Source organism: Sus scrofa, chromosome 6 (assembly GCF_000003025.6).
Source record: "Sus scrofa isolate TJ Tabasco breed Duroc chromosome 6, Sscrofa11.1, whole genome shotgun sequence".
Taxonomy (NCBI): domain Eukaryota; kingdom Metazoa; phylum Chordata; class Mammalia; order Artiodactyla; family Suidae; genus Sus; species Sus scrofa.
Genome location: NC_010448.4, coordinates 47733064 through 47759646, shown reverse-complemented (window position 1 = coordinate 47759646; position 26583 = coordinate 47733064). Strand labels below are relative to the sequence as shown.

Sequence of the window (26583 nt, the reverse complement as noted above, 5' to 3'; positions counted from 1 at the left end):
CGGCTGCGCAGCCGCCCACCGGATCTCGCCGCCGCCCTCCACCCACCCGGAGAGGGCCGACCCGGGCAGCGCCCCCCGACTGCCTCGCGGAGCAGAGTGCGGAAGGGGATCCTGGCCCGCCGCCGCCGCCGCCGCCTCCGAGCGGGCCGCCAGGTGAGCGCCGGGACAGGTGGGGACCCAGGTCGGAATCCGTGTTCTGGCCCCACTCGCGGCTGGAGCGTCCCGGGAAGGATTTCCGCCCCAGGCCCGGCCTGGACGGGCGTGTCCCGGGAGTCCTGTGCCCCAGCGCCCCTTCCCGGGCCCGCCCTCCCTCGCCCCTCCGAGCCCACAGTTACACAAACGCGTGTTTTCGCACAGCAGGGGCTTTGCCAAAACCGGTCCTCTAGAGCCCTCGCCTCTCCGCCCGGCTACTGGTCCGCCGAGGCCACCATGAAATAAATTCCCCTCCCCAAAGTAGTGGACCAACACGTGTTCACTGCAGCGGGTGAAAGGCCAGACCACTCCTAACCAATCCTGGCTTTTGTTTTCCTCTGCCTGGCGGAAAATTCTGTGCATCAGCTTTAGAGCACCGAGTCTTGGTTTAGCAACTTGGGCACCTTTGGTGTGTTTTCACTGCTCCACCGAATTTAAATTTTGTTCTAAGTTATCTTTTGCAGTGTTCAGGGATATCTGTTAACGCACCGTATCTTGTTCCTTCAATTTGAGACAGCAGCTGTCTACCCTCTATTTTGAAAGACCGTAATATCACTAGCCTATTTTTTAAATAAATAATAAAACATTTTTTAAAAAAGTCCCGGGAAAGCAAAAACAAAAGACAAATTAGAACAGAGCTTTGCATGCAACAGCAGTGCTTTAAGCCTTGCGCCCTCCCCCGCAGCCAATTAAAAATTTTTGTAAGTACATTGCTTTTCACAAATGGCACAGTAACTTGTGACCCGTAGTGCATGGTTTTAAATCCTTTTCAGCTTTTTGTTCCTCCGGTGGTTACTTCCAAATCTTTGAAGAGAGTTCTTCCATTGTTATTTCTTAGTTTATCAACTTTTAGACTGTCTGCTAATCCTTTGCTGAAAAATAGATGGACAGCTTTCATCATCTCCGTGGTTTCCCTCCTTCCTGTATAATCACAGCATTCCTTTTAGTTTCTTTATGGGTAGTTTTGTTACATAAAATATTTTTTATAAATTTTTATTTCTTGTTCCATTAAATATATAATCTGTTATATATCTAAAATCTGTTTTATATGCGTGTGTGTATATGTATATATATAAAAATCTGTTGACTCCTTCGTAAGGCCTGACTTTAAAGTTTATTTATTTATTTATTTATTTTTATTTTTTTAGGGCCGCACCTGGGGCACATAGAGGTTTCCAGGCTAGGGGTCCAATTAAAGCTACAACTGCCGGGAGTTCCCGTCGTGGCGCAGTGGTTAACGAATCCGACTAGGAACCATGAGGTTTCGGGTTCGATCCCTGCTCTTGCTCAGTGGGTTAAGGATCCGGCGTTGTCGTGAGCTGTGGTGTAGGCCGCAGATGCGGCTCGGATCCCGCGTTGCTGTGCCTCTGGTGTAGGCTGGCAGCTATAGCTCCGATTGGACCCCTAGCCTGGGAACCTCCATATGCCACGGGAGCGGCCCAAGAAATGGCAAAAAGACACAAAAAATAATAATAATAATAATAAATAAATAAATAAATAAGTAAATAAATAAGAAAAAAAAAAAAAAAAGAGCTACAACTGCCGGCCTACACTGCAGCCACATCAGATCTGAGCCACATCTGTGACCAACACCAGATCCTTAACCCACTGAGCAAGGCTAGGGATGGAACCCACAACCTCATGGTTCCTAGTCGGATTTGTTTCCACTTCACCACAATGGGAACTCCTAAAATATTTTAACAAAGTTTTTATATTTATTTCAATGCTAATTTTTCAAGCCAATCAAGTTAGGCATACAGTACACAAATCAAATAGAAATGAAGCTGCTTTGGAATTCCCTTGTGGCACACTGGTTAAGGATCCAGCATCGTCACTGCAGCGGCTTGGGTCTCTGCTGTGGCTCAGGTTCAATCACATGCCACATGTGCAGCCAAAAAAAAAACCAGAAATGATTCTGCCTTATTTTTTCAATGCTAAAAGGAATATAATCTAAGAAAAACAGAACCGAACCTGAGGTACATGGAAGTTCCCGGACGAGGGATTGAATCCGAGCTACAGCTGCAACCTATGCCACAGCCAGACCCTTTACCCACTGCACCAGGCCAGGATTGAACCCATACCTCTGTAGCTGCCTGAGCCCACTGCACTCGGATTCTTAACCCACTGTGCCACAAAGGGAACTCCAAAAAACATATTCTTTAATACACATTGATGTTCATTGCATATAAATTAGAACATATCAAAAACCAAAGTAACTTTGCCTCCTGCTTCACCGGTGCTGTGGCCCGGAAGGCAGTTGAGTAAGAGAGTGATGACAGTGAAGTGAGAGAAATGGTGCAATTCAGTATCTCTCTTACTGTCTGCTATGAATTTGCTGTTTAGCTCACTGTGTCTTCAGTACCACTACTTTTGAACAATTGTACTTTTTTGTTTTGTTTTTAAGGGCCGCACATGCGGCATATGACATTCCCAGGCTAGGGATTGAATAGGAGCTACAGCTGCTGGCCTACACCACAGCCAGAGCAACAAGGGATCTGAGCCACATCTACAGTCTACACCACCGGCTCACGGCAACACCGGATCCTTAACCCACGAAGCAAGGCCAGGGATGGAACCCACATCCTCATGGATGCTAGTCAGGTTCATTAACCACTGAGCCACATCGGGAACTCCCTGCTGTGCACTTTTGCAACCATGTCTTTTTTGTCACTTTTGCAGCCATGTGTGGATGTATGTTTTCATTTTTCTTGGGTAGATAGCCTAGGAGGAGAATTGCTGGGTTTCGTGGTAAGTTTATGTTTTGCTATAGCTATTTATTTATTTATTGGCTACACCTGCGGCATGTGGCGGTTCTCAGGCCAGAGATCAGACACCAGCCACAGAGGTGACCCAAGCCACAGCAGTGACAGTGCCAGATCGTTAACCCGCTGAGTCACCAGGGCACGCTAGACTTTTTCATTATTCAACTTTTAGAGAAACGATCTTTTTTCCAAAGGAGCTGTACCATTTTACATTCCCACCAGCAACCTGTGAGGGTTCCTCTTTCTCTTGGTCCTGGAGGGTTGATCTTTTGAACACTAGCCATTGTGGGCATAAAGGGCTTATCTCATTGTGATTTTCCTGCATTTTCTGCCTTTCCTTAATGACTAGTGACATCGAGCATCTTTTCGTGTGCTTATTAGTCATTTGTGTCTTTGGTGAAGTGTCTATTCACATCTTTTGTCAATTTTTAAGTTGGTTTGTTTGTCTTAGTACTGATTTTTTTTTTAAAGGCCGCTCCCACGGAATGTGGAAGTTTCCAGGGCAGCGACTGGATCCAAACTGCAGCTGCAGCTACACTGCAGCTGTGGCAATGCTGGATCCTTTAACCCACCACACCCCAAACCACTTAAGTCAGATTCTTAACCCACTTTGCCACACCAGGAACTCCTGACACGCTTCTTTTTATAGTATCCCGTTCTTGTTTTTTTTTTTTTTTTTTGAGTTTCTTCCCAAATCTGAGTGTACCCAGGACCAGCTACATAATTTGCAGAGCCCAGTACAAAATGAGAATGTGGGCCCCTTGTTCAAAAATGATTAAAAATTTCAAGTTGAGGGAGTTCCCTGGCAGCACAGTGGGTTAAGGATCCGACATTGTCACAGCAGGTTCAATCCCTGGCTTAACTTCGCTTGCTGTGGGCACAGCCAAAAAAAGCCCCAAATGAAAAAAAAAAAAATTTTTTTTTGCTTCTTAGGGCCACACCCACGGCATATGGAGGTTCCCAGGCTAGGGGTTGAATTGAAGCTATAGCCACCAGCCTACACCACAGCTGGAGCAGTGCAGGATCCGAGCTGGGTCTTCGACCTACACTACAGCTCTCGGCAATGCCAGATCCTTAACCCACTGAGCGAGGCCAGGGATCGAACCCGCAACTTCATGGCTACTGGTAGGATTCATGTCTGCTGCACCACAACAGGAACTCCAAAAAGAGAGTGTCAGGTTGGCAGTAGTAAAGCATTAAAACAAGCACTGAGCCCTTCTAAGTATGGGGCCGTGTACGAGGGCACAGGGCACAGGCCCACGAAGCCTGAGGGCAGCCATTGGGGTTTTCTTCTTCCTCGCCTTCCTTTTGGCCCTGGAATTGTCTCCGTTTCCTCTGGGGTCAGTCCCCTGCTGCTCTGCACATTTACCTTAACGCTTCTCTGTCAGGCTGCTTTTCTTCAAGCATCTGGTGGTCCCTGCTGTCTGAGCACATTTGCAAAAGCCCAGGAGGCTGGGTGACTGTTGAGTAACTGGGATGAGATCTGGAACTGTTGTAAATAGAGCCCTGCTTTCCCACCGGCCTCCTTGTCCCGATGACGGGGGGAGTGGCCGCAGGGCGTGTCCGTGCCGACTCGGAGGAAGCCAGTCCGCGGGGACCCCCTCCCCAATGCCAGGCATTATACTCAGAGCACCAGCAGCCTGCGCCCTTCCCGGACGCTTCCTGCAGTTTGTTCAAAACACCGTCATCCGGGATTGTGTCGTTTTTCTTTGGGTGACAGGCAGGCAGCCTGAGCTCTAGGGGCGAAGTGTGGGGGAGGATGCTGAGGGAGTAGGGAGCCCTCGGGCATGGTTTTTCCAAGATGCACTGACTTTTGTCCTCACTCTGCCCGCCGAGCTCTCTGCTACCCCATCCTGAGCCTCTCTGGACCTTTGACTTTGGGTTCAGAGCCTCTGGAGGTGCTTGAGTTTCCCTTGGCCCCCATTGTAGGCCCTGTCCTATTGCCCAGCCCCTACACGTCTGTCTGCTTTCTGTCTTACAGAAATGTATCGACTTTTTTTTTTTTGTCTTTTTAGGGCCACACCCTCGGCATATGGAGGTTCCCAGGCTAGGGGTCAAAGTGGAGCTACAGCCGCTGGCCTACACCACAGCCACAGCAACGCCAGATCTGAGCTGCGTTTGTGATCTACACCACAGCTCCCAGCAACGTCAGATCCTTAACCCACTGAGCGAGGCCAGGGAGGGCACCCGCATCCTCATGGTTAAGAGTTGGGTTCATTACCACCGAGCCGCAGTGGGAACTCTGTCGACATTCCTGTCCTGGTGATGTTCTCCCTCCTGTACGCTTTGCTTTGCTTTTTAATTTCTTTGCTGTGCGTGGAGAGGGTGCCCTCTGAGAAGGAGATCGGCCTGAGCAGATCCCCATCCGCTCTCCACTTCTGACTGCTCTGTGGCCTTGAATGAGTCTTTCCACTTCTCTAGGCCTTGCGGTGTGAAGATCAGCTGGGATAACACCGAAGCCACTAAGGGCCACCTCCAGTCGGTTCCTAGGTCTGCAGAGCTGTATCATCTGGCTGGCACTGTGCTTGGATTTTTCTCTTTTCCTTTTTTTGGTCACTCCACAGCACATGGAGCTCCCTGGCTCAGATCCGAGCCGCAACTTCAACCCCCGCCCCAGCTGCAGAAATGCTGGATCCTTTAACCTCCTGTGCTGGACCGGTATTGAACCTGCGTCCTGGTGCTGCAGAGACGCTGCCAATCCCATTGTGCCAGAGCAGGAACTCCAGATTTTTTTTTTTTCTTTAAACACTAACACTTAAAAATGGGGTGACTTCACATAAAAACAGGGATTTGCAGTCCCTTGACAAACTGGAAAAGGTGGCCCCAGGCCACCTTCCTACTTGGCAGTACATCAGCCAGTGTGGGCACCGGCACAGCTTCCAGGCTGGGCTCTTCTCTTTGGTTTGCCAGAGGCTCCACTGCTCCCTGTTTGCTTCCACCCAGTTGGCCTCATTTAGGATATGGCCTGTCTCCTGGGGGCATTGGAACTTGGGATTCCTGGGATTTTGTTTTGAGAGCATCTAGCACAGAACTAGCTGTTACTATTATGAACCCAGCCAAGAGCAGTGGTATGAGCGGGGGCTCAAAGCCGACTCTTGCTCTGATCACTGGGCCATGTTACCCTAGGTTTGCATTCACCTAGAAGAGGTGCCTTTTATTTCCTTTTTGCCTTTTTCGGCCATACCTGCCTTTTATTGGCGTTCCCAAGCCAGAGGTCCAATCTGAGATGCAGCTGCACAGCTCTAGCAATGCCGGATCCTTAACTCGCTATGCCATAGCAGGAACTCCCAGAAGGGGTGCCTTTAAAAACAAAAAATCTGGAGTTCCCATTGTGGTGCAGCAAAAATGAATCCGACTAGGAACCATGAGGTTGTGGGTTCGATCCCTGGCCTCGCTTAGTGGGTTAAGAATCTGGTGTTGCCGTGAGCTGTGGTATAGGTAGAAGACCCGGCTTAGATCTGGCGTGGCTGTGGTGTAAGACCCCTAGCCTGGGAACCTCCATATGCTGTGGGTCCAGCCCTAAAAGGACAAAAGACAATGAATAAATAAAAAATAAAAATAAAAAAATCTTCTAAAGACTCTTACAGACTACTACAGGCTGGTGATTATCGTCCCTCAGTCTGCCTTCTTAAAGGGGAAGGCACATCTAATCTTCGTGTATACCAATAATTCTCAAGAGCAAAATTTTATTTTATTATTATTTTTTTTAAGGGCCACACCTGTGGCATATGGAAGTTCCCAGGCTAGGGGTCGAATTGGAGATGCAGCTGTCGGCCTACACCACAGCCACAGCAACACCAGATCCAAACTGCATCTGTGACCTACAGCACAGCTCACAGCAGTGCTGGATCCTTAACCCACTGAGTGGGGCCAGGAATCAAATCTGAGTCCTTATGGATACTAGTCAGGTTCATTACCACTGAGCCACAATGGGAACTCCCCTAAAGAACAGAAATTTAAATCTTGTCTCATGGATGGTTTTTCTGGAACCAATTGTTGCAGGTTAGAAACAACACTGGCCCCACAGTTAAAGAATAAAGAGTTAAAATTAATAAGGGAGAATGTCAGGTAGAGGAAAATCTCCCTAAGGCATGAAAAGGAGGCCATTCTGCCTAAAATTTAAAAGGTTCACAATACAAGGTGCCAGCAACTGCAATTCTCACACATTGCTGATGGGAATGCAAATAGCCCAATCATGCTGAGAAAATGATCGGGGAGTTCTCGCTGTGGCACAGTGGGTTAAGATCCCAACTGCAGCAGCTCAGGTCACTGAGGAGGTGCAGGTTCAATCCCCGGCCCAGCAGAGTGGGTTAAAGGATCCAGCATTGCTGCAGCTAAGGCAAATGTTGCAGCCATGGCTTGTATTCAATCCCTGGTTCAGTAACTTCCATATGCCACAGGTGTGGCCATTAAAAAATGAAAAAAAAAAAAAAAAAGATTGGTGTTTTCTTGTAAAGTGACATACATACTTGCTGTATTATCCAAGAATTCCACTCCTGAGTATTTACTCATTAAAAATGAAAACATATGTCCACACAAACACATGTACATGAATGTTCATAGAAGCTTTATTCATCATAGCCTCAAACTGGAAACCACACAATGTCCATCACAGTGAGTGGGTAGACAGATTGTGGTTTATCTGTTCAATGGACTATTACTTAGCAATGAAAAAGGAGTGAGCTGCTGATACATGCAATGATGCGGAAGAATCACACAGTGTTTTGCTGAAAGAAAGAAGAGACAGGCCTGTACTATGTGTATCAATTGTACCCTCCAATTAGGAGACCGAAATCACACAGTAATTTGAAGGGGAAATGTTTAAAACACAGAATTATTCATTATAGCTGGAGGTTAGCGTTAGTCGAATTGACAACTAAGACATAAAAGAGAATGCTAAAGAATATAGAGATAGCAAATATAAGGAGCAGCCGTTACCCCTAAGATCTAAAATAGAGAGCTTGGGAGTTCCCATTGTGGCTCAGCAGTTAACAAACCCCACTAGATTCGGGTTCCATCCCTGACTTTGTTCAGTGGGTTAAAGATCCAGTGTTGCCATAAGCTGTGGTGTCGGCCGCCGACAAGGTTCGGATCCCGCATTGCTGTGGCTATGGTGTAGGCCGGCAGCTGCAGCTCCAATTCGACCCCTAGCCTAGGAACCTCCATATGCCACAGGGGCGGCCCTAAAAAGCAGCAGCAACAAGAACAACAAAAATAGCTTAAGACAGTCCCACAAACCCTAATACTTTTGGAGAGCACCTGGAGGTAGCTCACTAAAGGACAAAGGAGACCCTTTAGTGCTGCATCTGTGGAACTTTCTGGAAATCCACCCTCCGGCACTTGACAGAAGTTGGTCCTCTTAAGATGCTGGGAAAAACCGTTCACAAGTTGGTGTCTCACCAGAGGCACTCAGCTAGGAAGTCAGCCGAGGCGGGTGCCGGAGGAAGGCACTGACTGAGGGGCACGCGTGCTTGGGCAAGAGGGCAGAGAAGCTGCCTTCTCCCTCCACGCCCCTCCCAACCCAGTCTGGAAGCTGGAAGCAAAACCTCTTCCTCCTGCAGCATCCCTCTGGCTCCCTCTCCTGGAAAAGCTTCACCTGTCAGCCGACCAAGGAAAAAGATTTAAACGCCCAAACTCGGTTCTCAGCTTGGAGCTGTGGGGCTGCAAATTGTTAACGGGCACACTGCCTGATTCCATTTCTATGAAATTGTAGGAAAGAAAACTTGAATATATAGTGACGGCAGACGAGTAGTCGGGGTGGAGGTGGGGGTCTCCTGGGAAGGGGTAGCCCTTTGGGAGTGACAGTGTCTGTCGTGTTGGTTGGGGTGATGGTTGCACAATTGCATACGGTTGTTAGAATGCAGAGTGTACCTGGCAGTGTCTGTGGGGTTTTGGATGTAAATTATACATCCAGGAAGGCACCTGTTTTAAAGGGACCCGTTCTGGGAAACAGAGCTCATGTGCAAATATAAACGGAACATGGCTGTGTGTGCATACATGGCAGAAATGCCCCCCAGATCCCACCGTAGGGTGTCATTGGAGATAGTTTCTGGCTTCGGCTTGGTGGCTTGCTCACATTTTCCCCCTAAGGAGTTCAAGTTCAACATGGGTGGCCTGGGTAGTTGGCAGAGCTTTGAAAATGCCCAACCCCCTCTCCCCAAGGGGGAGCCACAGGAAACACCTCAGTTCCTAAATCTTTCACATTATCAAACCCTTACCCTAAGTGCAAAAACCTATTGTTTTGTGACCATTGGGTCTTAGTCCTTGAGCCCCAGGTATGGCTTAGGGATATGTGTCCGTCACTGCTCACAGCAACCCTTTAAGGTAGAACAAACGTTATCCCCATATTACAGACAAGAAAACTGAGGCTTGAAAGCCAACGCTATACCTAAGTGATGGTCCGCCCTGGGAGAGGCAGAACCAGGATGTGAACCCAGATCATATGCCTCTGTAGTGGGAGCACCTGACCACCAGTGGTCCAGGATACCCTCAGCTGCTCCCTGCCTTCAGCAGAGGGTCCCAGTAGGCTTTATGGGACCTGAGTCTTTGACAGTTGGGTCTTTTCTCCCCAGAAGATTGTATTCTGGAAAAATTCCAGCACACAGAAAAGCTGACGTCATTATTCATGGAGAAGCACTGACCCCTAAGAGAGAGACAGTGACAATACCCAGGTGTTTTTTTAGACCGATACGGGGTGTTGGAATTCACAGCAACGTTTGTTCGATCTTCCAAATGCATAAAACAAAATTTAGTGAAATGACTTGAGTTCCAGGAACTCACTCGAGACCCGGAACCTGACCATCCTCTCGCACCCGTTTTCCCGCGACAGTCACCAAGGAAGAGGAAGAAGTTGGCCTTCTCTCTCCTCACTTTCCCTTTGACAAAAAAATGTAGCCCAGTTAGTTCCCAGGGCAGAGCCCTCTGGTATCCTTCTCAAGTGTCCTGTATTCATAAATCTACTTCTTACCTTAAAAAAAAATAGTGAAATGACATTTCAAATACAAAAAGGTATACTAACTAGCACAGCAAGGAAAAACACATTTATAGGGAGTTCCCATTGTGGCTCAGCAGGTTAAAAAGCCGACTCGTATCCAAAGATGTGGGTTTGATCCCTGGCCTGCTTCAGTGGGTTAAGGATCCAGCATTGCCATGAGCTGTGGTGTAGGTCACAGATGCGGCTCGGATCTGGTGTTGCCTTGACTGTGGTGTAGGCCGGCAGCTACAGCTCCGATGCCATCTCTAGCCTGGGAACTTGTGGCCCTAAAAAAAAGAAAAACCAAAAAAAGTTTATAAATATGCAGTGGTAGCACCTAAGTTATTCTGGTGCATTGTTAACTAATCAGAGTGATTAATTTAAAAATCAGTTGAAGTGCAATTGCTAAATCAATAAAGATAAAATTAACAAAATTAAGTAAGAAAATTAATCAAGTAAAAGAACAGCAGTGTATAGGAGTTCCCATTGTGACTTATTAATTTAAGGACCTGACATTGTCCGTGAAGATTCGGGTTCCATCCCTGGCTTGGCTCAGTGGGTTAGGGATCTGGTGTTGCCTCAGGCTGTGGTGTAGGTCTCAGATCAGCTTGGATCTGGTATTGCCATGGCTGTGGTGTAGGCCTGAAGCAGCAGCTCTGATTCCACCCCTGGCCCTTAAACTTCCATATGCCACAGGTATAATCAACCATGAGCCTAAAAAGTGAAATTATATTTTGATCTTTATCAAGAGTAATGATCTTTGGAGTTCCCGTTGTGGCACAGAAGAAACGAATCCAACTAGGAACCATGAGGTTTCGAGTTCAATCGTTGGCCTTGCTCAGTGGGTTAAGGATCCAGCTTTGCCATGAGCTGTGGTGTAGGCCAGCAGCTGTAGCTGCAATTCAACCCCTAGCGTGGGAACGTCCATATGCCTTGGGTGTGGCCCTAAAAAGCAAAAAAAAAAAAAAAAAAAAAAAAGTAAAACTCTTCCTCTCTGGAGGAAGTACGCTCTAGCTGGGAGACCATATGGAGCTGGGGAAATGCCGGGGGCCGGGGGTCTCCGGCTGTTTGAGTCCCTGTGCTTGGACAGTCTCTAGTGCTTGGACAGAGGGGTGATAAGCCTTCAGAGGACCCAGTGCCAGCCACTGCCCGAGGGCAACTGCACGAGAGCTGCTTAGCTGAGCCTAGTCACTCACTCCCCAGAGCCATACAAATAATCATAAAATAATGCTTATTATAAATTTCTCCAGCAGGCCACGGCAATGGTATCACCATTGAGTCATGGGGTATTTATGTGCAAAATTTCCTGGTCACAAGATCCCACTGTGGTGCAGTGGGTTAAGCATCCAACTGCAGCGATTTGGGTCGCTCCAGAGGTGCCGGTTCAATCCCTGGCCCAGCAACTTCCACATGTCCCAGGTGCAGCCATTAAAAAAAAAAAATTCAGTCACTATAAGAGGGTCTCTGGCCCTGGTCGATGCAAGGAACCGCTGAGGAAAGAAAGAAGCTTACTCTCAGAAATTTCCTGGGTTCCTTCATTTGAAAATAATCCTCTCTTTTGTTTGATAACTTTGGGGAGAGCTTTTTGGACACCTTTTGGTTCCTTTGCAAGGACTGCCATCTCTGTTTTTATGGTTATCATTTCTCGTAAACCTTTTATAGAAAATGTGCAAACTCTACAGCCTGATAATATTATTCATGCAGCTGATACCCACCTGGGGCAAAGCACAGCCTCATCCAACGAACATAACTGTACCCAGCCCTCAGCTCAGGAAATGGGGAAAAAAACTTTCTAAATGAGTCCCTCTGCCCAGAGGGGACTTTGAATGCTGCCTGCAGTTCTCTTGGCAGCCCTCTGTGACTGTGCTGTCCCCTGAAATACAGGTCACCGAGCATCGTTTAGCCAGTGTTGCATAACAGACCACTCAAAAGGCAGTGACTTGGGAGTTCCTGTTGTGGCTCAGCATAGTGTCCATGAAGATGCAGGTTCGATCCCTGGCCTTGATTGGTGGGTTAAGGATCCAGCATTGGATCCACCCCTGTGGTGTGGGTCACAGATATGGCTTGGATCTGGCGTTGCTGTGGCTGTGGTATAAGCGGGCAGCTGGAGCTCCAAGTCCATCCCTAGCCTGGGAACTTCCATATGCTTCATGTGCGGCCATAAGAAGATGAAAAAAAGGCAGTGATTTAAAACAATAACCATTCCTTTATTATTTTCATGGCTCAAGAGTGACTGGGCTCAGCCCAGGAGGTCTCAGGAGCTCTCGGGCAGTGGTTGGGGCTGGGTCATATGAGGGCTCATTTACTCCTCTGTCCAGCCCCTGGAGTGTGGAGACTCAGAGCTGGAGCACCCCAAGCTTGTCTGTCTTCACGAGGTTTCACCACCGTGATGACGTCAGGGCAGCCAGACTTACATGGTGAGTCAGGCGGTGGTGTGCTGGAGCCGGCTCACACCAGATCCTGGAAGTGCACTGTGGGCAACTGTTGCCAGCTCCAAGTGCAGGGACGTCATGTTGGTCCCTTGCCATCAGCCAGGCGCTGTGTACTTACCCCAGAGACCAGCAAGTACTACAAACTCAGGCTCTTTTTCTCTCAAGAGCCAGTTGCGCGGTTGCAGGAGCACACCACTGCACTCACGGCTCCGCAGGCACGCGTCCCCAGGGAGTCAGGCAAAGGCTACATCCTCTTTGATGACCCAGCCTCCGAAAGCCCTTAGCAGTGTCACTTCTGTGGTCTGAAAGGTGAAGCAGTCCCAAAGGTGTGCCTGTGTCAAGCAGAGGGATGTGGACTCTGCTTTTTTTTTTTTTTTTTTGGCTGCACCTGCAGGGTGCAAAATCCCAGGCCAGGGATTGAACCTGTGCCACAGCAGTGACAATGCCAGATCCTTAACCCACTGAGCCACCAGGGAACTCCTGGACTCCACTTCTCAATGGAGAGGGATCAAGTCAGGGAAGAAGACATATGTTGTTATAGCCATTTGGGAAAGATGTGGTCTGCCATGCGTCATGGGTGCCTGGAAACGGAGTATCAGTGACATCTCCCAGGTACTGTGACAACCAGTAAGATAACCTCCCCACCAAACACACACACATCCACACTCCCAAACGCCCCAGCAGCAGGCATTCTGACCCAGCCAGTAGTTGACATTCAGCCGTGTGGACATGGTGACCACAAGGTCCTCAGCAGAGCATCACAAACCAGTGTTTTGTGTACCCAGGGCTCATACGTGGAGGTCCTTGCTGTCGAGTGAAGAGTGAAGTCTGGCCGTCCTCGCATGTAAGGGAACCACCCCCAGCTCCAGAGATCCCCATTGGCAGGCGACTGGCACATTCCCGAGGAGCCAACCCAGACAACTACACTCTGGTGAGTTTTATGTCCCTGCCGGGCAAGCTGGTGGCCTGGCTTGTACATTGCAGCTAATTATTAATGAGACTAATAACCCCCCGGGGCAAAGCACACCCTCGTCTCCACAACCTCAGTTCTCTCATGGGGACGAAAGGGGGGTTGGGCTTTGTGCCGGGTCCACAGACCGCTGGCCTGATCCAGGCGTAGTTCTTACCGAGACCCTAATCAATTTGCTTAAAAATAGTAACAGCTGCCATGAATCAAGCACTTACTGGCATTAGCTAATATAACGAGCATTAGCTCATTGAAGCCTCTTAACCCAGGACAACCTCCAAGGATTCTTCTGGCCACTAAAACACCATGATGGGATTTGGTGTGATGATCCAGCTTAAATGCTTGGCTCAGTGGTTTAGGGCCCAATAAATGTCACCAGATGAAAATATGGTAGCTAGATGGTGGCTCATCATCTTTTTATGATGTGTAATAATCGTAGCAACTAACATAATTTAGTGTCTGATATTAATATTACCTTTATTTATGAGACGGCAGTGGTTTTTCTTAAGTGCTCTGCAAATATTAACTCATTTCATCCTCACAACAACCCTATGAAGTAGGTACGGTCAACATCATTTTCAGAAGAGGAAACTGAGGCACAAAAGGATAAAGGGACTTACTCTTGAGGCAGCAGAGCTGGGACTCAGACCCCAGCTGGATCCAGGCGTGAGCATTTCATTGCTAAGCATTTCTGCCCTGATGGGGAAATGAAGTGAATTTCTCACTAGGTCTTGAGCTAACGTCTGGGTTCCCTTTTTTTTTTTTTTTTTTTTTTGGCCGCCCTGCAGCATATGGAGTTCTCGGCCAGGGATGAGATTCGAGCCATAGCGGAAACCCGGGCCATAGCTGCGGCAATGCCAGACCCTTAACCCACTGTGCCAGGCCAGGGATTGTACCCAAGTCCCAGGGATCCCAAGATATCACAGACTCTATTGCACCACAGGGGGAGCTCTGTGCCTGGGTGATTGTTCAGTAAAGGTGTTTCACTTTGCTGTGCCTTGATTTCCTCACCTGTGAAGTGGGTTCATGATGTGCCAGTTCCTTTGGTCATCTACTTAACATCTGTCTGTCTTTTTTTTTTTTTGCTTTTTAGCACATGGAAGTCTCCAGGTTAGGGGGTGTATCAGAGCTACGTCTGCGACCTACACTGAAGCTCATGGCAATGCCAGATCTTTTAACCCACTGAGCGAGACCAGAGATCAAACCCCCATCCACATGGATGCTAGTCAGGTTCTTTACTAGCTGAGCCACTACAGGAACGCCCTCAACAGCTCCCTTTATTTTTTCTTAGAGCTGCACCCATGGCCTATGAAAGTTCCCAGGCTAGGGGTCGAATCAGAGCTGTAGCAACTGGCCTACACCACAGCCACAGCAATGCCAGATCCAGGCCAAGTCTGCAACCTACACCACAGCTCATGGCAATGCCAGATCCTTAACCCACTGAGCCAGGCCAGGGATTGAACCTTCAGCCTCGCGGATACTAGTCAGATTTGTTTCCCCTGCGCCACGACGGGAAATCCCTCCCTTAACATCTCTTTATTGAACATTTATTGTGTGTCAGGCACTGGTGTGGACACTGGTATGAAGTGTGCAAAAGCCACAACAATTCTGCCCTCATGGTGATTACAGTGTGGTTAGGGGGACAGGCGATATGGAAGATTTACTTAAATTAAGTAAATTATATGTACCTGTGTGTGTGTGTGTGTAAGAGAGTGATAGGAGCTTTAGAGAAGAATAAAGTCGGGAAAAGGGAAGGGGGTGACGGTGGTGGTCGTGGGGCCCTGAAATGGTAAATAAGGTGACCGGGGAAGAGCTCGTGGAGAAGTTGACATTTGAGCAAAGGTTCGAAGGAGCACCAAGGTGAGCAAAGACATCCTCTGGATCCAGGTGGAGGAAATAGCCTGTGCAAAGGCCCTGAGGTTTGGAGGCCAGTGTGGCTGGAGCAGAGTGAGTGGCGGGGAGATGAGGGCAGGAAGGTGATGGGCACAGATTGTTGGGGCCCGTGGGCCCCAGTGATGACATCGCTCACCTATGAGCAGGGCTGGGACTGGACCCAACTCAAGCGTTCACACCGGACCTGACTGCTTGTGGGGAACAGACAGTTGGGAAAGGAGCAGGGAGACAGGGATGGGCCAGATAAGAGGTGAGGAAAGTGGATGAACTCTCCAGGCGAATGCGGAGTACTGATGGAGAATAGAGGAAGTTCAAAGACAGATCAGAACGGAGATCAGAGCGGGGAGGAAGGACCGGCCAAGGAGAATGAATGACTAGGAGCCTCCAGGCAGACAAAGGGGTCCAGGGGGTGTGGCAGCCCAGAGCCAAGTGAAGAGGGAGTCACCCACCGTGTCAGGTGCTGCTGACAGGTCAGGCAGTGTGAGGGCTGAACCGTGCCTACTGGCTCAGCCCCGAGGGGAGGTCATCAGGGACCTTGACATTTCAGAGTAGGGAAGGAGGCAAAGCCTGATCAGAGTAGAAAATATGGGGGCAGTGAGTGTGACAACTTTTTTGAGAAGTTTTACTATAAAGAGGAGCAAGGAAAAGGGATCAGAGCTAGAAGGGGAGGCGCAGTCAAGAGGAGTTTGTTTTCAGATGAGAGATGACTGTGTGGGCTGAGGGAACGATCCAGTGTGGAGGGGGAGGCTGAAGGTGCAGCGCGGGGGCGGGGGGGCGGGAATTGTGAGACGGTGGCCTGGGGTGGGAGCAGTCACGGTGGGAAAGCATGGGGCAGGAGGGTGGTACATGGGTGGCGAGGGTCTGGGGATGTTCACTTCTCATCACTTTTATTTTTTCCTGCAAAATAAGCTGGGAGAGGAGTTCCTTTTGTGCCTCAGCAGGTTAAGAACCTGACTAGTACCCATGAGGATGTAGGTTCAATCCCTGGCCTCAGTCAGTGGGTTAAAGGGTCGGCATTGCTGTGGACTGTGGTGTAGGTTGCAGACGCAGCTCCGATCTGGCATTGCTGTGGCTCTGGCGTAGTCCAGCAGCTGCAGATCCAATTCGACCCCTAGCCTGGGAACTTCCATGTGCCACAGGTGAGGCCCTTGGCAAAATAAAAAAAGGAGGGAGTTCCCTTCCTGGTTCAGCAGTTAATGAACCCGACTAGGATCCATAAGGATGAGGGTTCGATCTCTGGCCTTGCTCAGTGGGTTAAGGATCTGGCATTGCCATGAGCTGTGGTGTAGGTCGCAGATGCGGCTGGGATCTGGTGTTGCTGTGGCTGTGGTGTAGGCCGGTGGCTGTAGCTCCAATTCAATCCCTAGCCTGGGAACTTCCATATGCTGCGGTGCAGCCCTAAAAAGCAAAAAAAAAAAAAAAAAAAAAAAAGAAGCCAGGAGAGAGGGAAGAGGTGGAAGGAGGTGAGAGGGGAGAGGGTAGAAGGTATGAAATCGTTAGCCATAGAGAGGAAGAGGAAGAGAAATAGAATCTGATGCCAGGCATTAGGGGCACGCCTGAGGGTCAGGTTCACAGACTTGAAGAGGGGCCAGCCAGTGGAGTTGTGTGGTGTTCTTTAGCTGCTTTAAATGGTATGGGTACGGGCAAAGGTAGGTGGAGGGCTGGATTTAACCAGGTCATGTGTAGGAGGAAGCCAGAGGAGGCAAGGCTGAATGCAGAGAATGTTTTTAATGATTAACCAAGAGGTTTGAGCTGGATAGGAAGAACTGAGGACCTGAGCGGTGTGGGGCAGTGAAAAAGAGGTAGGAACAAAGGATGGGAGGTCACAGTGGGTTGGAAGGACGGTGGGGGTCTAGGGCACTGGAAGGAAGGAGCTGGAAAGAGAGGTGGAGAGGGGTGTGGAGTGAGGCTGTGGTTACTGGGACAAGGTGTAGGTGTGACCACGGGAGGGAGGGGCTAGGAGGACAGCTGGTCAGGGAACAGAGAGGAGGCCCAGGTGGCAGAAGGAAGGATTATCTACCTGAATATGGAAATCACCTGGCCTGGAGGATGACTGATAAGAGCAGCCTGAGTGGCAATGAGCCTGGAGCTAAAATCGTGCAGAAGGGAGGAGCGGTGATCTGGGTCAGCAGATGAGGTCACACAAGGCGGCCGACCTTCTACTCTGCTGATGAGATGTAGAGCTGGGGAGTTAGGGGAGGATGTTGGAATGGTCTGGAAGCAGCACCGAGAAGCAAGGAGATTTACCCACCTGGAGAGGCCACAGGAAAGCTAAGTTCTAGTTAGAGCAAGAAGGTGACAAGAATGTGCAGCAAAGAGATGGAGGAAGTAGATTTTGCTGAAGACAGGTCATTGATTCCAGAGGCCTGAGAGTTGGGTCAGTGTGGAGAATAGGTTGGAGACGGTCCCTTCTCAGCGGGTTTTTGTATATAAAGTGCTTAATTAGCCTGATACAAGCGCAGCGGTCAGGGATGGAAGCCGTGGTTAGCAGTCTTAGTGGGATCATGATCAGGCCAGGGGTTTGTAGCTCGAGGAGGAAAGCTGGGGAGAAGCCAGTCGCCAACCAGAGCCAAGTGGGCAGGATGCCGGGTTTTCTTGGCGGTGGCAGTTCCCCCAGACGCCGTGTACCTGGTGAGGTTACAGTCAAGCCGCAGAGAATTTGCGTCCTGGAAGAAAAGGTGCCCTGACCCGCCAACCCCCCTCTACCCGCAGGATTCCTGCGTTCGAAGATGGGCGCCCGGCCCTCGCGGCGGCGGCTGCCCGCAGACTCGCCCATGGCCTTGGACGCGCTGCCCCCGGAGCTGCTAGTGCAAGTGCTGAGCCACGTGCCACCGCGCGCGTTAATAACGCGCTGCCGCCCCGTGTGCCGCGCCTGGCGCGACGTGGTGGACGGCCCCACCGTGTGGCTGCTGCAACTGGCCCGCGACCGCAGTGCAGAGGGCCGGGCACTCTATGCGGTGGCCCAGCGCTGCCCGCCCAACAGCGAGGACGAGGAGGAGTTCCCGCTCTGCGCCCTGGCACGCTACTGCCTGCGAGCGCCCCTCGGCCGCAACCTCATCTTTAACTCCTGCGGAGAACGTGGGTGCCGGGCGCGGGGTCAAGGAGGGTTGTGGAGCTTGGGTGCCCAGGTCAGGTGGTGTGAGTGGGCGGGGCCAGGATGAAGGAGACAGGGGGCGGGGCTGTAGCCGGCTTGGCGCCACGCTGGATGTAGAGTAGATGGGCGTGGTTAAAGAGGGAGGAGCCAGAAGAAGGCTGGGGAGAAGCCTATTGGGCGCCGGCAGGGACGGAGCTTGCGTAGAAATATAAGATCGTAGAGAGAGACTGTCGGGAGGAGAACTGACAATTGGTCGGGAACAAGGCGGGAGGAACCCGGAGCAGAGCCAGAATGAAAGCCCAGCGGTTTGAGACTGAAGAGAGGCGGAACAGGGGGCGTGGCTGAGTGAGGCTGGGGGGAAGCTGAGTGGGTGGGCAGTGCTGAGAATGCGAAGGAAACATGGTCGTAGGGTGGGACCACGGATGCAGGCCTCTAGGAGGGAGGAACTGGAGGGCGGAGCAAGTTAGGTGGTGGCTGGCTCTGTTGGGCGAGCTGGCGGGCGAATTTCTTGTGTTCAACCCCATTAAATCCCACAGAGGGCTTCAGAGGCTGGGAAGTGGAGCACGGAGGGAATGGCTGGGCCGTGGAAAAGAACATAACACTGGTGCCGGGCGCTCCTTCCCAGACCTGCTTTGTGACTTCTTTCGAGTGAGTGGCGCTTGATCCCTGGAGCAGGGGCCCCAAGGAGGGATGAGGACCCTACTCTACCATCCTTGTCCTCACCTTCACCACTTTCACCCTCTCCTTTATTAACTTATTCAGTCAATCAGCTGATATTTGTTGAGAGCCTTCCGGGTACCAGGCACTGTTTTATGTGCCAGAGATATAAGGAGAATTCAGGAACCTGTTCATTTTTCATTGCATTCTAGATGTAGGGTTGGGGGGAGATGTTAAACACAGAAAAACAGTAAAATAAAAACGACCTAACAAACACTTAGCGAGCTTAATCACTGCCAGATGCTCTTCATGTAATCCTTTTGATCCTGGCCACAGCCCTTATAACAAAATACTCTTACTGTCTCTTTTTCTTTCTTTCTTTTTTTCTGGTTGCACCCCTTCCCAGGTCAGGGATCAAATCCAAGCCACAGCTGTGACCTCTGTCGCAGCTGCAGCAACTCTGGATCCCTAACCTGCTGAGCCACAGCAGGACCTCCTTGTCTCTACTTTTTAATAGGAAACTAAGGCACAGACGCTAACATCTAGTAAGTGGTGGAGCTGGGATTTGAACCCAAGTAGTCTAACTGCAGAGGTTCTGATGGTGACAAATGCTATGAGGACATCAAAACAGTTTGAATGGTTGGTTGATTCTCTTTATCCTTATACTCCATATCCATTTTCCTTGTCCCCTCCCACCACAACATCCTCATGTGGCATTATCCAGCTTTCTAGTAGTTACCAGCACATTAGGGGTGAGGTGATATCTTGCTGCTTTCCCCCCCGCCCCCCGCTTTTTAGGGCCACACCACCCAAGGCATATAGAAGGTACAAGGCTAGGGATCGAATCGGAGCTATAGCTCCCAGCCTACACCACAGCCACAGCAATGTGAGATCTGGGCCGTGTCTGCAACCTACATCACAGTACACGGTAATGCCAGATCCCCGACCCACTGAGTGAGGCCAGGGGTCAAACCTGCATCCTCACGGATGCTAGTCAGATTGATTTCTGGGGCACCACAGTGAGAACTCCCCTCGCTGCTATTTTTTTTTTTCCTCGCTGCTATTTTAATTTGCACCTTTTGATTTACTAATAATTAAACATCTACTCATGTGCTTATTAGCTCTTTGGTTCCCTCTCTGTTCATATTTTTTATTAAGGTCGATGTCTTATTCTCGTTGCTGTACAAGAATTCCTGGTGTTCCCAGGAGTCAGTCCCTTGTCCATCCTGGACATTGCAGAAACCTCCCACTCTGCCATCAATATTAACTCTGTCCATGGTGTTATTTGTTATTTTCATATGATCAAATGCATCTTTTTGCATTAGAATTCCTTTTTTAAATTTTGTGTAAAAAATTTTTCCCTAGCATTCTCTTCTAGTAACTCCTAGTTTTGGCTTTACATTTAGATCTCTAATCCACCTTTAAATGTGATGTTCAGTGAGAATCCAGTTTCTCCCCCTCCATAGATTGAGCCAGTTTTCCCAACACCATCTACTAGAGAATCCTTCCCTTCCCCATGGCATGGCAGTGCCCCCTCTGCCACTTTAAAGTTCCCAAACATACCTCAGTCTATCCTTGAGCTCTCTATTCTGTTCTGGTCAGTTTATCAATTCTTCCGATAAATCATTACTCCTGTGATTATGGCACAGTGACATTAGAGGAGGACTGTTTATAAAGATACAGGCGGGACACGGGATACTGCAGGACCCTAGGCTAGTAACAGAGGCAGGAAGGGACGTTACCAACCTAGGCCTGGCAGGAAAGGGGCAGAAGCAGTTACTGAAACATGAAGCCAGAGAAGGCTGTGAGGGGAGGGCACTGTGGAGCTGTGCTCTTCCGTTGAGAGAGAGCGGCCCCACAGTGACCCCGGGAGGGAGCCAGGAGGACACATGCCCTGATTTCACCCTCCTCTCCCTGCCCTCTCCTGCTGGAGCTTCCCATTGGCTTCCTGGTGGCTGACCCAACAGGAAGTAGAGGGTCAAGGAGACCCTTCCATATAGGCAGCACAGCCCTAGACCGTGGGCCTCTCAGTACTTGAGGAGACCCCAAAATCCCCTGCTCAGATATCTGAGATGTGGGTGGGTCTACATATGTACTTATGTCCCGGTCCCCACAAATATTAGGGGCAGACCTGCATACGGTCAGCTTCCTAAGCCCAGAGCAGGGTGAATGGCGGAGAGGATGTAAGAGGCCAGAGGGGAGGCCCAGCGCATCATAGTTCTGGTAGAGCAACCCTGAGGGGCTGCTTTAGACAGGGTGGTCAGGGGAGGTTTCTGGGGGGACGGGACATCTGGGCTGTGACTTGAATGATGGGACTCTGCCACGCCACCCCCCACATGCCATTCCCCCTCCCCCCCCCCTTTCCCAGATGGTGCTTCAAGAGGCAGCTTGTGGACTTGGTGATGGAGGGGGTGTGGCAGGAGCTGCTGGACAGCGCCCAGATTGAGATCTGTGTGGCCGACTGGTGAGTGGAGAATGCCCCTGAGTGTTGGTGGGGGTGGCCGCGGTTCTGCCAAAGGGGCTCACTTCACACCTCCGTCAACCTCACGGGCTGGCACTGCTACTGTGCCCCCTTCCTAGTGAGGCTGAGAGAGGGGAAGCGATGCGCTTAGGTAGCAGAGCCAGGGAGGGGCAGAGCCTCGAGCGCCGAGCCCCCACCCTGCCCTCCTCCGCCCTCCTCCCAGCAGGCTCCGGGGCTGGAGGCATGAGGGCCACTCGCTGGCTTGGCTTGGTCTGAATTCAACAAGCATCCCCCTCAGCCACTCCACCCCCGTGGTTGGCAGCTCAGCCCTGATCCTGCGGCCACGTGGATGCCCAGGGCCTCAGGAGGCTTGGGAGCACTATGCCCTGAGAACTGAGGCTCAGGGGATCAGAGCTGGGATCGGGGCACTGGCTAGTTTCAGAGCCTGCTGACCCACAACGAGCCCCTACCTTTCCAGAGCACCCAGGTTCCCCCTCAAAGCATTCAAGCACTTCCTCAAGCTCTTGTTCCTCTACGGAAACTCCAGTGAGGCTCTGGCTCCTCCCCAGAGCATCCGGATTCCCATACCCTCAGGCTCCTCCCCCAGGTTGTGGTTCCTCCCTAGAACACAATACACCCCTCTTCCCAATGTCCCCCCACATCTGACCCAAAGCTCCAGAATCTGCCCCTGGATCACACAGGCTCCCCACCCCCGCCCGCCGCTCTGACTCCACCCCAGGAAGCTCGGGCTCCTCCCTCAGGCTCCGGCTCCACCCCAGGGCCCCAAGCTCCTCCCCCGACGTTCCCGGGCCTGACCTCCGCAAAGTGCAGGGAGGCCCAGCCCTTAGCCTCCCCTCCGCAACCCAGAGACCGAAGTGGGCGGCGGAGGCATCAAGGCTCACCGCCACCTGGCAGGTGGGGCGCCCGGGAGAACTGCGGCTGCATCTACCGGCTCCGGGTTCGCCTCCTGGATGTGTACGAAAACGAAGTGGTCAAGTTCTCGGCTTCACCCAATCCGGTTCTTCAGTGGACTGAGAGAGGCTGTAGACAGGTAGGTCCAGACCGCCCTCCACAACACCCCTGAGCTGCCCAACGGCACGCCCACCTCTCACCCCGCTCAAATTCCCTTCCCAGCTCTCAGTACGGCGGGATGTCTCCAGCAACAGCTAACAATCATTGCGCCCTTAGTAGGGGATCTGCCCCAAGAGTTTCACCCATAATTCATTAGCACCATGGCCTCGTTGTTCAACAAACATTTATTGAGCGCCTGCAGTGTGCTGGGCACTGCTCCAGTTGCTGGGAGTGCATCGGTGAACCAAAGTCCTCACCCCATCCCCATTCTAGAGTTGAGGAAACTGAGGCATGGGAGGTTATGTGACTAGGCCAGAGTCACACTGAATTTGTAGGGCCTGATTCAAGCCCAGGCTGGCTCCCGAGCATAATCTGTCACAGTCCTCGTACCTCACTTATCAAAGGAAGCTTTCAGGTGGTCTTCTGGTTTCTATTGCTGTCCTCCTCCCACCCACCCCTCAACCCAACACACAGACCCATCGCGCATCTAGAAAGATCCCATTAAAAAGTGAGTCAGGGGGTTCCCCTTGTGGCTCATCGGTAGTGAATCTGATTAAAATTCATGAGGACGAGGGTTCAATCCTTGGCTCTGCTCGGTGGGTTAAGGATCTGGTGTTGCCGAGAACTGTGGTGGAGGCCCCCAGCTGCACCTCCATTTTGACTCCCAACCTGGGAACCTCCATATGCTGTGAGTGCAGCCCTAAAAAGACCAAAAAAAACCCCCATAAAGTGAGTCAGATCATGCATCCCCCCTGCTTGTAACCCTCCCATGGCTACATCTCAGAGCAAAAAGCGTTATCATGCAGCTGGAAAAAGGAATAAAGTGCAGATTCCCGCTATATATGAGTGAGCCTTGCGAATACTGTGCTAAGTGAGAGTCCAGATACCAAAGGCCATGTAAACGTATGATTGCATTTACCTGAATAAGCAAAGTGGTAGAGAATGGAAAGCATACAGTTTTGTGGTTGCCAGGAGAGAGGGGAGGGAGGAATTGGAAGTGACAACTAATGGATTCGAGGGTTTTTTTTGGAGATGATGAAAATGTTCCAGAATTAGTGGTGATGGTTGTGTAACAAATACACCAAACAAACAAACATTGAATTGAATAGTTTTCATTGGTACATTTTATGTTAGGTGAATTTTATCTCAATTTTTTAAATTGTGGAAGAAAAGCCAGAAGCCGAAGTCCTTCTGTGGTCACAAGACCCCACAAGGTCTGCCCATAGCCTCCCCAACCCCATCTCCTGCTTCTCCCCTCACTCTACTCCAGGCCTGCTGCCACCCCAGGGCCTTTGCACTGACTGTTCCTCTATCTGCAAATGCTTTTCCTCCAGATGCCCCCCTGGCTCCCCACCCCCTCCTTCAGGTCTCCGCTCGAATGTCATCTCACTGGGACCCTTGCTTACTCAATGCCACCTCCTGCGGAAGTCCCTCCACCCTTCCCCCATCTGCCTTCAGTGTCCGAGTCCCCTCCTAGATGGTCAGCTTCGCCAGGACAGGATCTTCTTGCTGTCTCTGTCACCGCTGTACCCTCGGCGCCTGGAGCAGGGCCGGGTACCTGCTCAGCTGGGACTGTCCGAGAGGAAGAGGAGCCCACGGCCCTGACCCCTCGCTTCCCTTCCCTACGCAGGTCTCCCACGTCTTCACCAACTTTGGCAAAGGCATCCGCTACGTGTCCTTTGAGCAGTATGGGAGGGACACGCGCTCCTGGGTGGGGCACTACGGTGCCCTCGTGACCCACTCCAGCGTGAGGGTCAGGATCCGCCTGTCCTAGCTAACCAGCCCTTGCCAGCCTTCTGGGGCCGACTGCCACCTGCCAGACACCGTCACCCATCAAGGGCAGCTTTGCAGCCAGGAGCCAGAGGATGCCGGGGGACAGTGCGAACCCCACTTACTGCTGCTTTGGCATGGTGACCCACATGCTGTTGGAGAAACCAGGGATCAAACCAGGTGGTCACTGCTTCCCTAGCTTTGGGGGGTGGGGGCAGGGGTAGGTGTCAAAGATGACTCGGAGATCTGTACTTTATTTGTAAATTTTTTCTCACATGTGTGTGGATATCCGTTGATAGACTGAGTCAAAAAGCAAAGGTCGTCGGAGCTCCTGCCGTGGTGCAGCAGGATCTGCGTCTTCTCTAGAGCCAGGTCACAGGTTGGATCCCCAGCCCAGCACAGGGGATTAGGGATCTGGCATTGCCACACAGCTGTGGCTTAGGTCCCAACTGCAGCTCGGATCTGATCCCTGGAACAGGAACTCCACATGCTGTGTGGTGACCAAAAAAGAAAAAGTAAAGACTGAACCAGGATATTCAGTAGGGTACGAAGACTCCTGCCAGCATGTTCTGGGGGTAAGGCGATTGCTGGCAGGGAGCAGAGGTCAGTCGGGCAGTCTGTCCTGAGGGAACCAACAGGGCCATCAGAGGGACCCTCCTTGTACTGAGGCATCTCTGGGACTCACAGCAGGGACCAGGCAACCTCCTCCCCTTTGAGCCAGACTGGTGCTACTGCTTTTCCTTTTTCTTTTTTTGGCTGTGCCCTCGGCATGTGGAAGTTCCCGGGCCAGGGTCTGAATCCGAGCCGCAGCTGCAACCTATGTTGTGGCAACACCAGATCTTTTAACCCACTGCATCAGCCACATGCAGGTGCAGGGTATCAAACGTGCAGCTCCACAGCAACCCGAGCCACTGCAGTTGGATTCTTAGCCCACTGCACCAAAGCAGGAATTCCTCTTTTCCTTTTTTTTTTTTTTTTTTTGTGCCACACCCAAGGCATGTGAAAGTTCCCAGTTCAAGGATCAAAGCCAAGCCACAGCAGTGACAATGCCAGGTCCTAGGCCACTAGGGAACTCCCAAGGCTGGTTTCCTTCAGAATTCCCGACGATGACACAAGGTCTGTGCTGCCCCTCATGCTGTATTGACCTCCCCCACCTCCTGCCTCTGCCTCAGGGGCCGCTCGCCTCCTGCTGGCTGACAGCGTCCTTTTATCCACGCTGGAGCCCGCTTAGAGACCCACCCGGGAGTAAGGCGTGCTGTGAAGACAGCTCTCCCGCCCTGGCTCCCCTCGGGTCTCCCGCTGTCTCCCCACAAACTAGCTCAATAAAATCAGTGCAGTGCGTGCGGTGATGGGGATTTTTGTGTGTGATCGAGGTGCTTGTCTGCCCCAGCTCTGATCCTAGAAGGCCCTGGGGGACGTTTTCAATTACGAGAGCTTTGGGAGATGTGCTGAGAGGTGAGCTTTGAGGACCCAAAGACTCGCTACAGAGACTCATCCAACAGCTCTCAGCTGTTCTCCCAGCAGCTCTCCTGGGGCACCCTGATCACTGCTTTAGCCCAGGAGGAAACAGGCTCAAGTTTTTGTTTGTTTTTGCTTTTTAGGGATCTGGAGGTTCCCAGGCTGGGGTCCAATTGGAGCTACAGCCGCCGCCTACACCACAGCCACAGCAACTGGGGATCCTAGCCACGTCTGCGACCTACACCACAGCTCATGGTAACGCCAGATCCTTAACCCATTGAGCGAGGCCAGGGATCAAACCTGCAACCTCATGGTTCCTGGTAGGATTCATTTCTGCTGCGTCACAATGGGAACTCCGGCTCTGAGAGTTTAAATGGTCTGCCCAGGGTCACCTGGCCAGTAAGCAGGAGAGGTCTGTCTTGCACCAGAGCCCAATGATACAAGTTCAGCTCCCAGATCTTAAAAATCTCGCATGGCCAAGGATGGGATCTCGTGAGGTCAGCCTCACTCTCAGTGCCGTTTTCTCTTGCTTTTTTTTTTTTTTTTTGCTTTTAGGGCCTCACCCACAGCTGCCAGCCTACACCACAGCCACATGGGATCCCAGATGCGTCTGCTACCTACACCACAGCACACAGCAACGCCGGATCCCCAACCCACTGAGCGAGGCCAGGGATCGAACCGGCATCCTCATGTATCCTAGTTAGGTTCATTTCCGCTGAGCCACAACAGGAACTCTTTTTTTTTTTTTTTTCAGTGCCATTTTCCGAGGGAGGAAACTGAGGCCAGAGCGGGGAATATATCTAAAGTCATGGAACAAGGAAGAAGCGGAGGCAGAATCTGACCCCAGCGTGAG

At 51.0% G+C, this 26583-nt stretch overlaps 1 protein-coding gene across 5 annotated transcripts; it reads left to right on the top strand.

Annotated features, from left to right (window-relative positions):
• On the top strand, positions 1–26583 carry FBXO17 (F-box protein 17). 5 transcript variants are annotated; one of them, XR_002344651.1, is made up of 8 exons: positions 12–153; positions 13145–13290; positions 17932–18297; positions 18850–18961; positions 19488–19609; positions 21339–21434; positions 22347–22482; positions 24133–25627. XR_002344651.1 is itself a non-coding variant. In XM_021094357.1 (7 exons), the coding sequence occupies exons 3-7, from the start codon at positions 17949–17951 to the stop codon at positions 24274–24276; spliced, it is 837 nt and encodes a 278-aa protein (XP_020950016.1). In that variant the 5' UTR covers positions 1–153; positions 13145–13290; positions 17932–17948; the 3' UTR covers positions 24277–25627. The 5 variants fall into 5 exon arrangements, 4 of the variants coding, with proteins under 4 accessions (XP_020950016.1, XP_020950017.1, XP_020950015.1 ...); XM_021094357.1 differs by lacking the exon at positions 19488–19609 and having other exon boundaries at positions 1–153; XM_021094358.1 differs by lacking the exons at positions 12–153; positions 13145–13290; positions 19488–19609 and adding an exon at positions 16703–17021.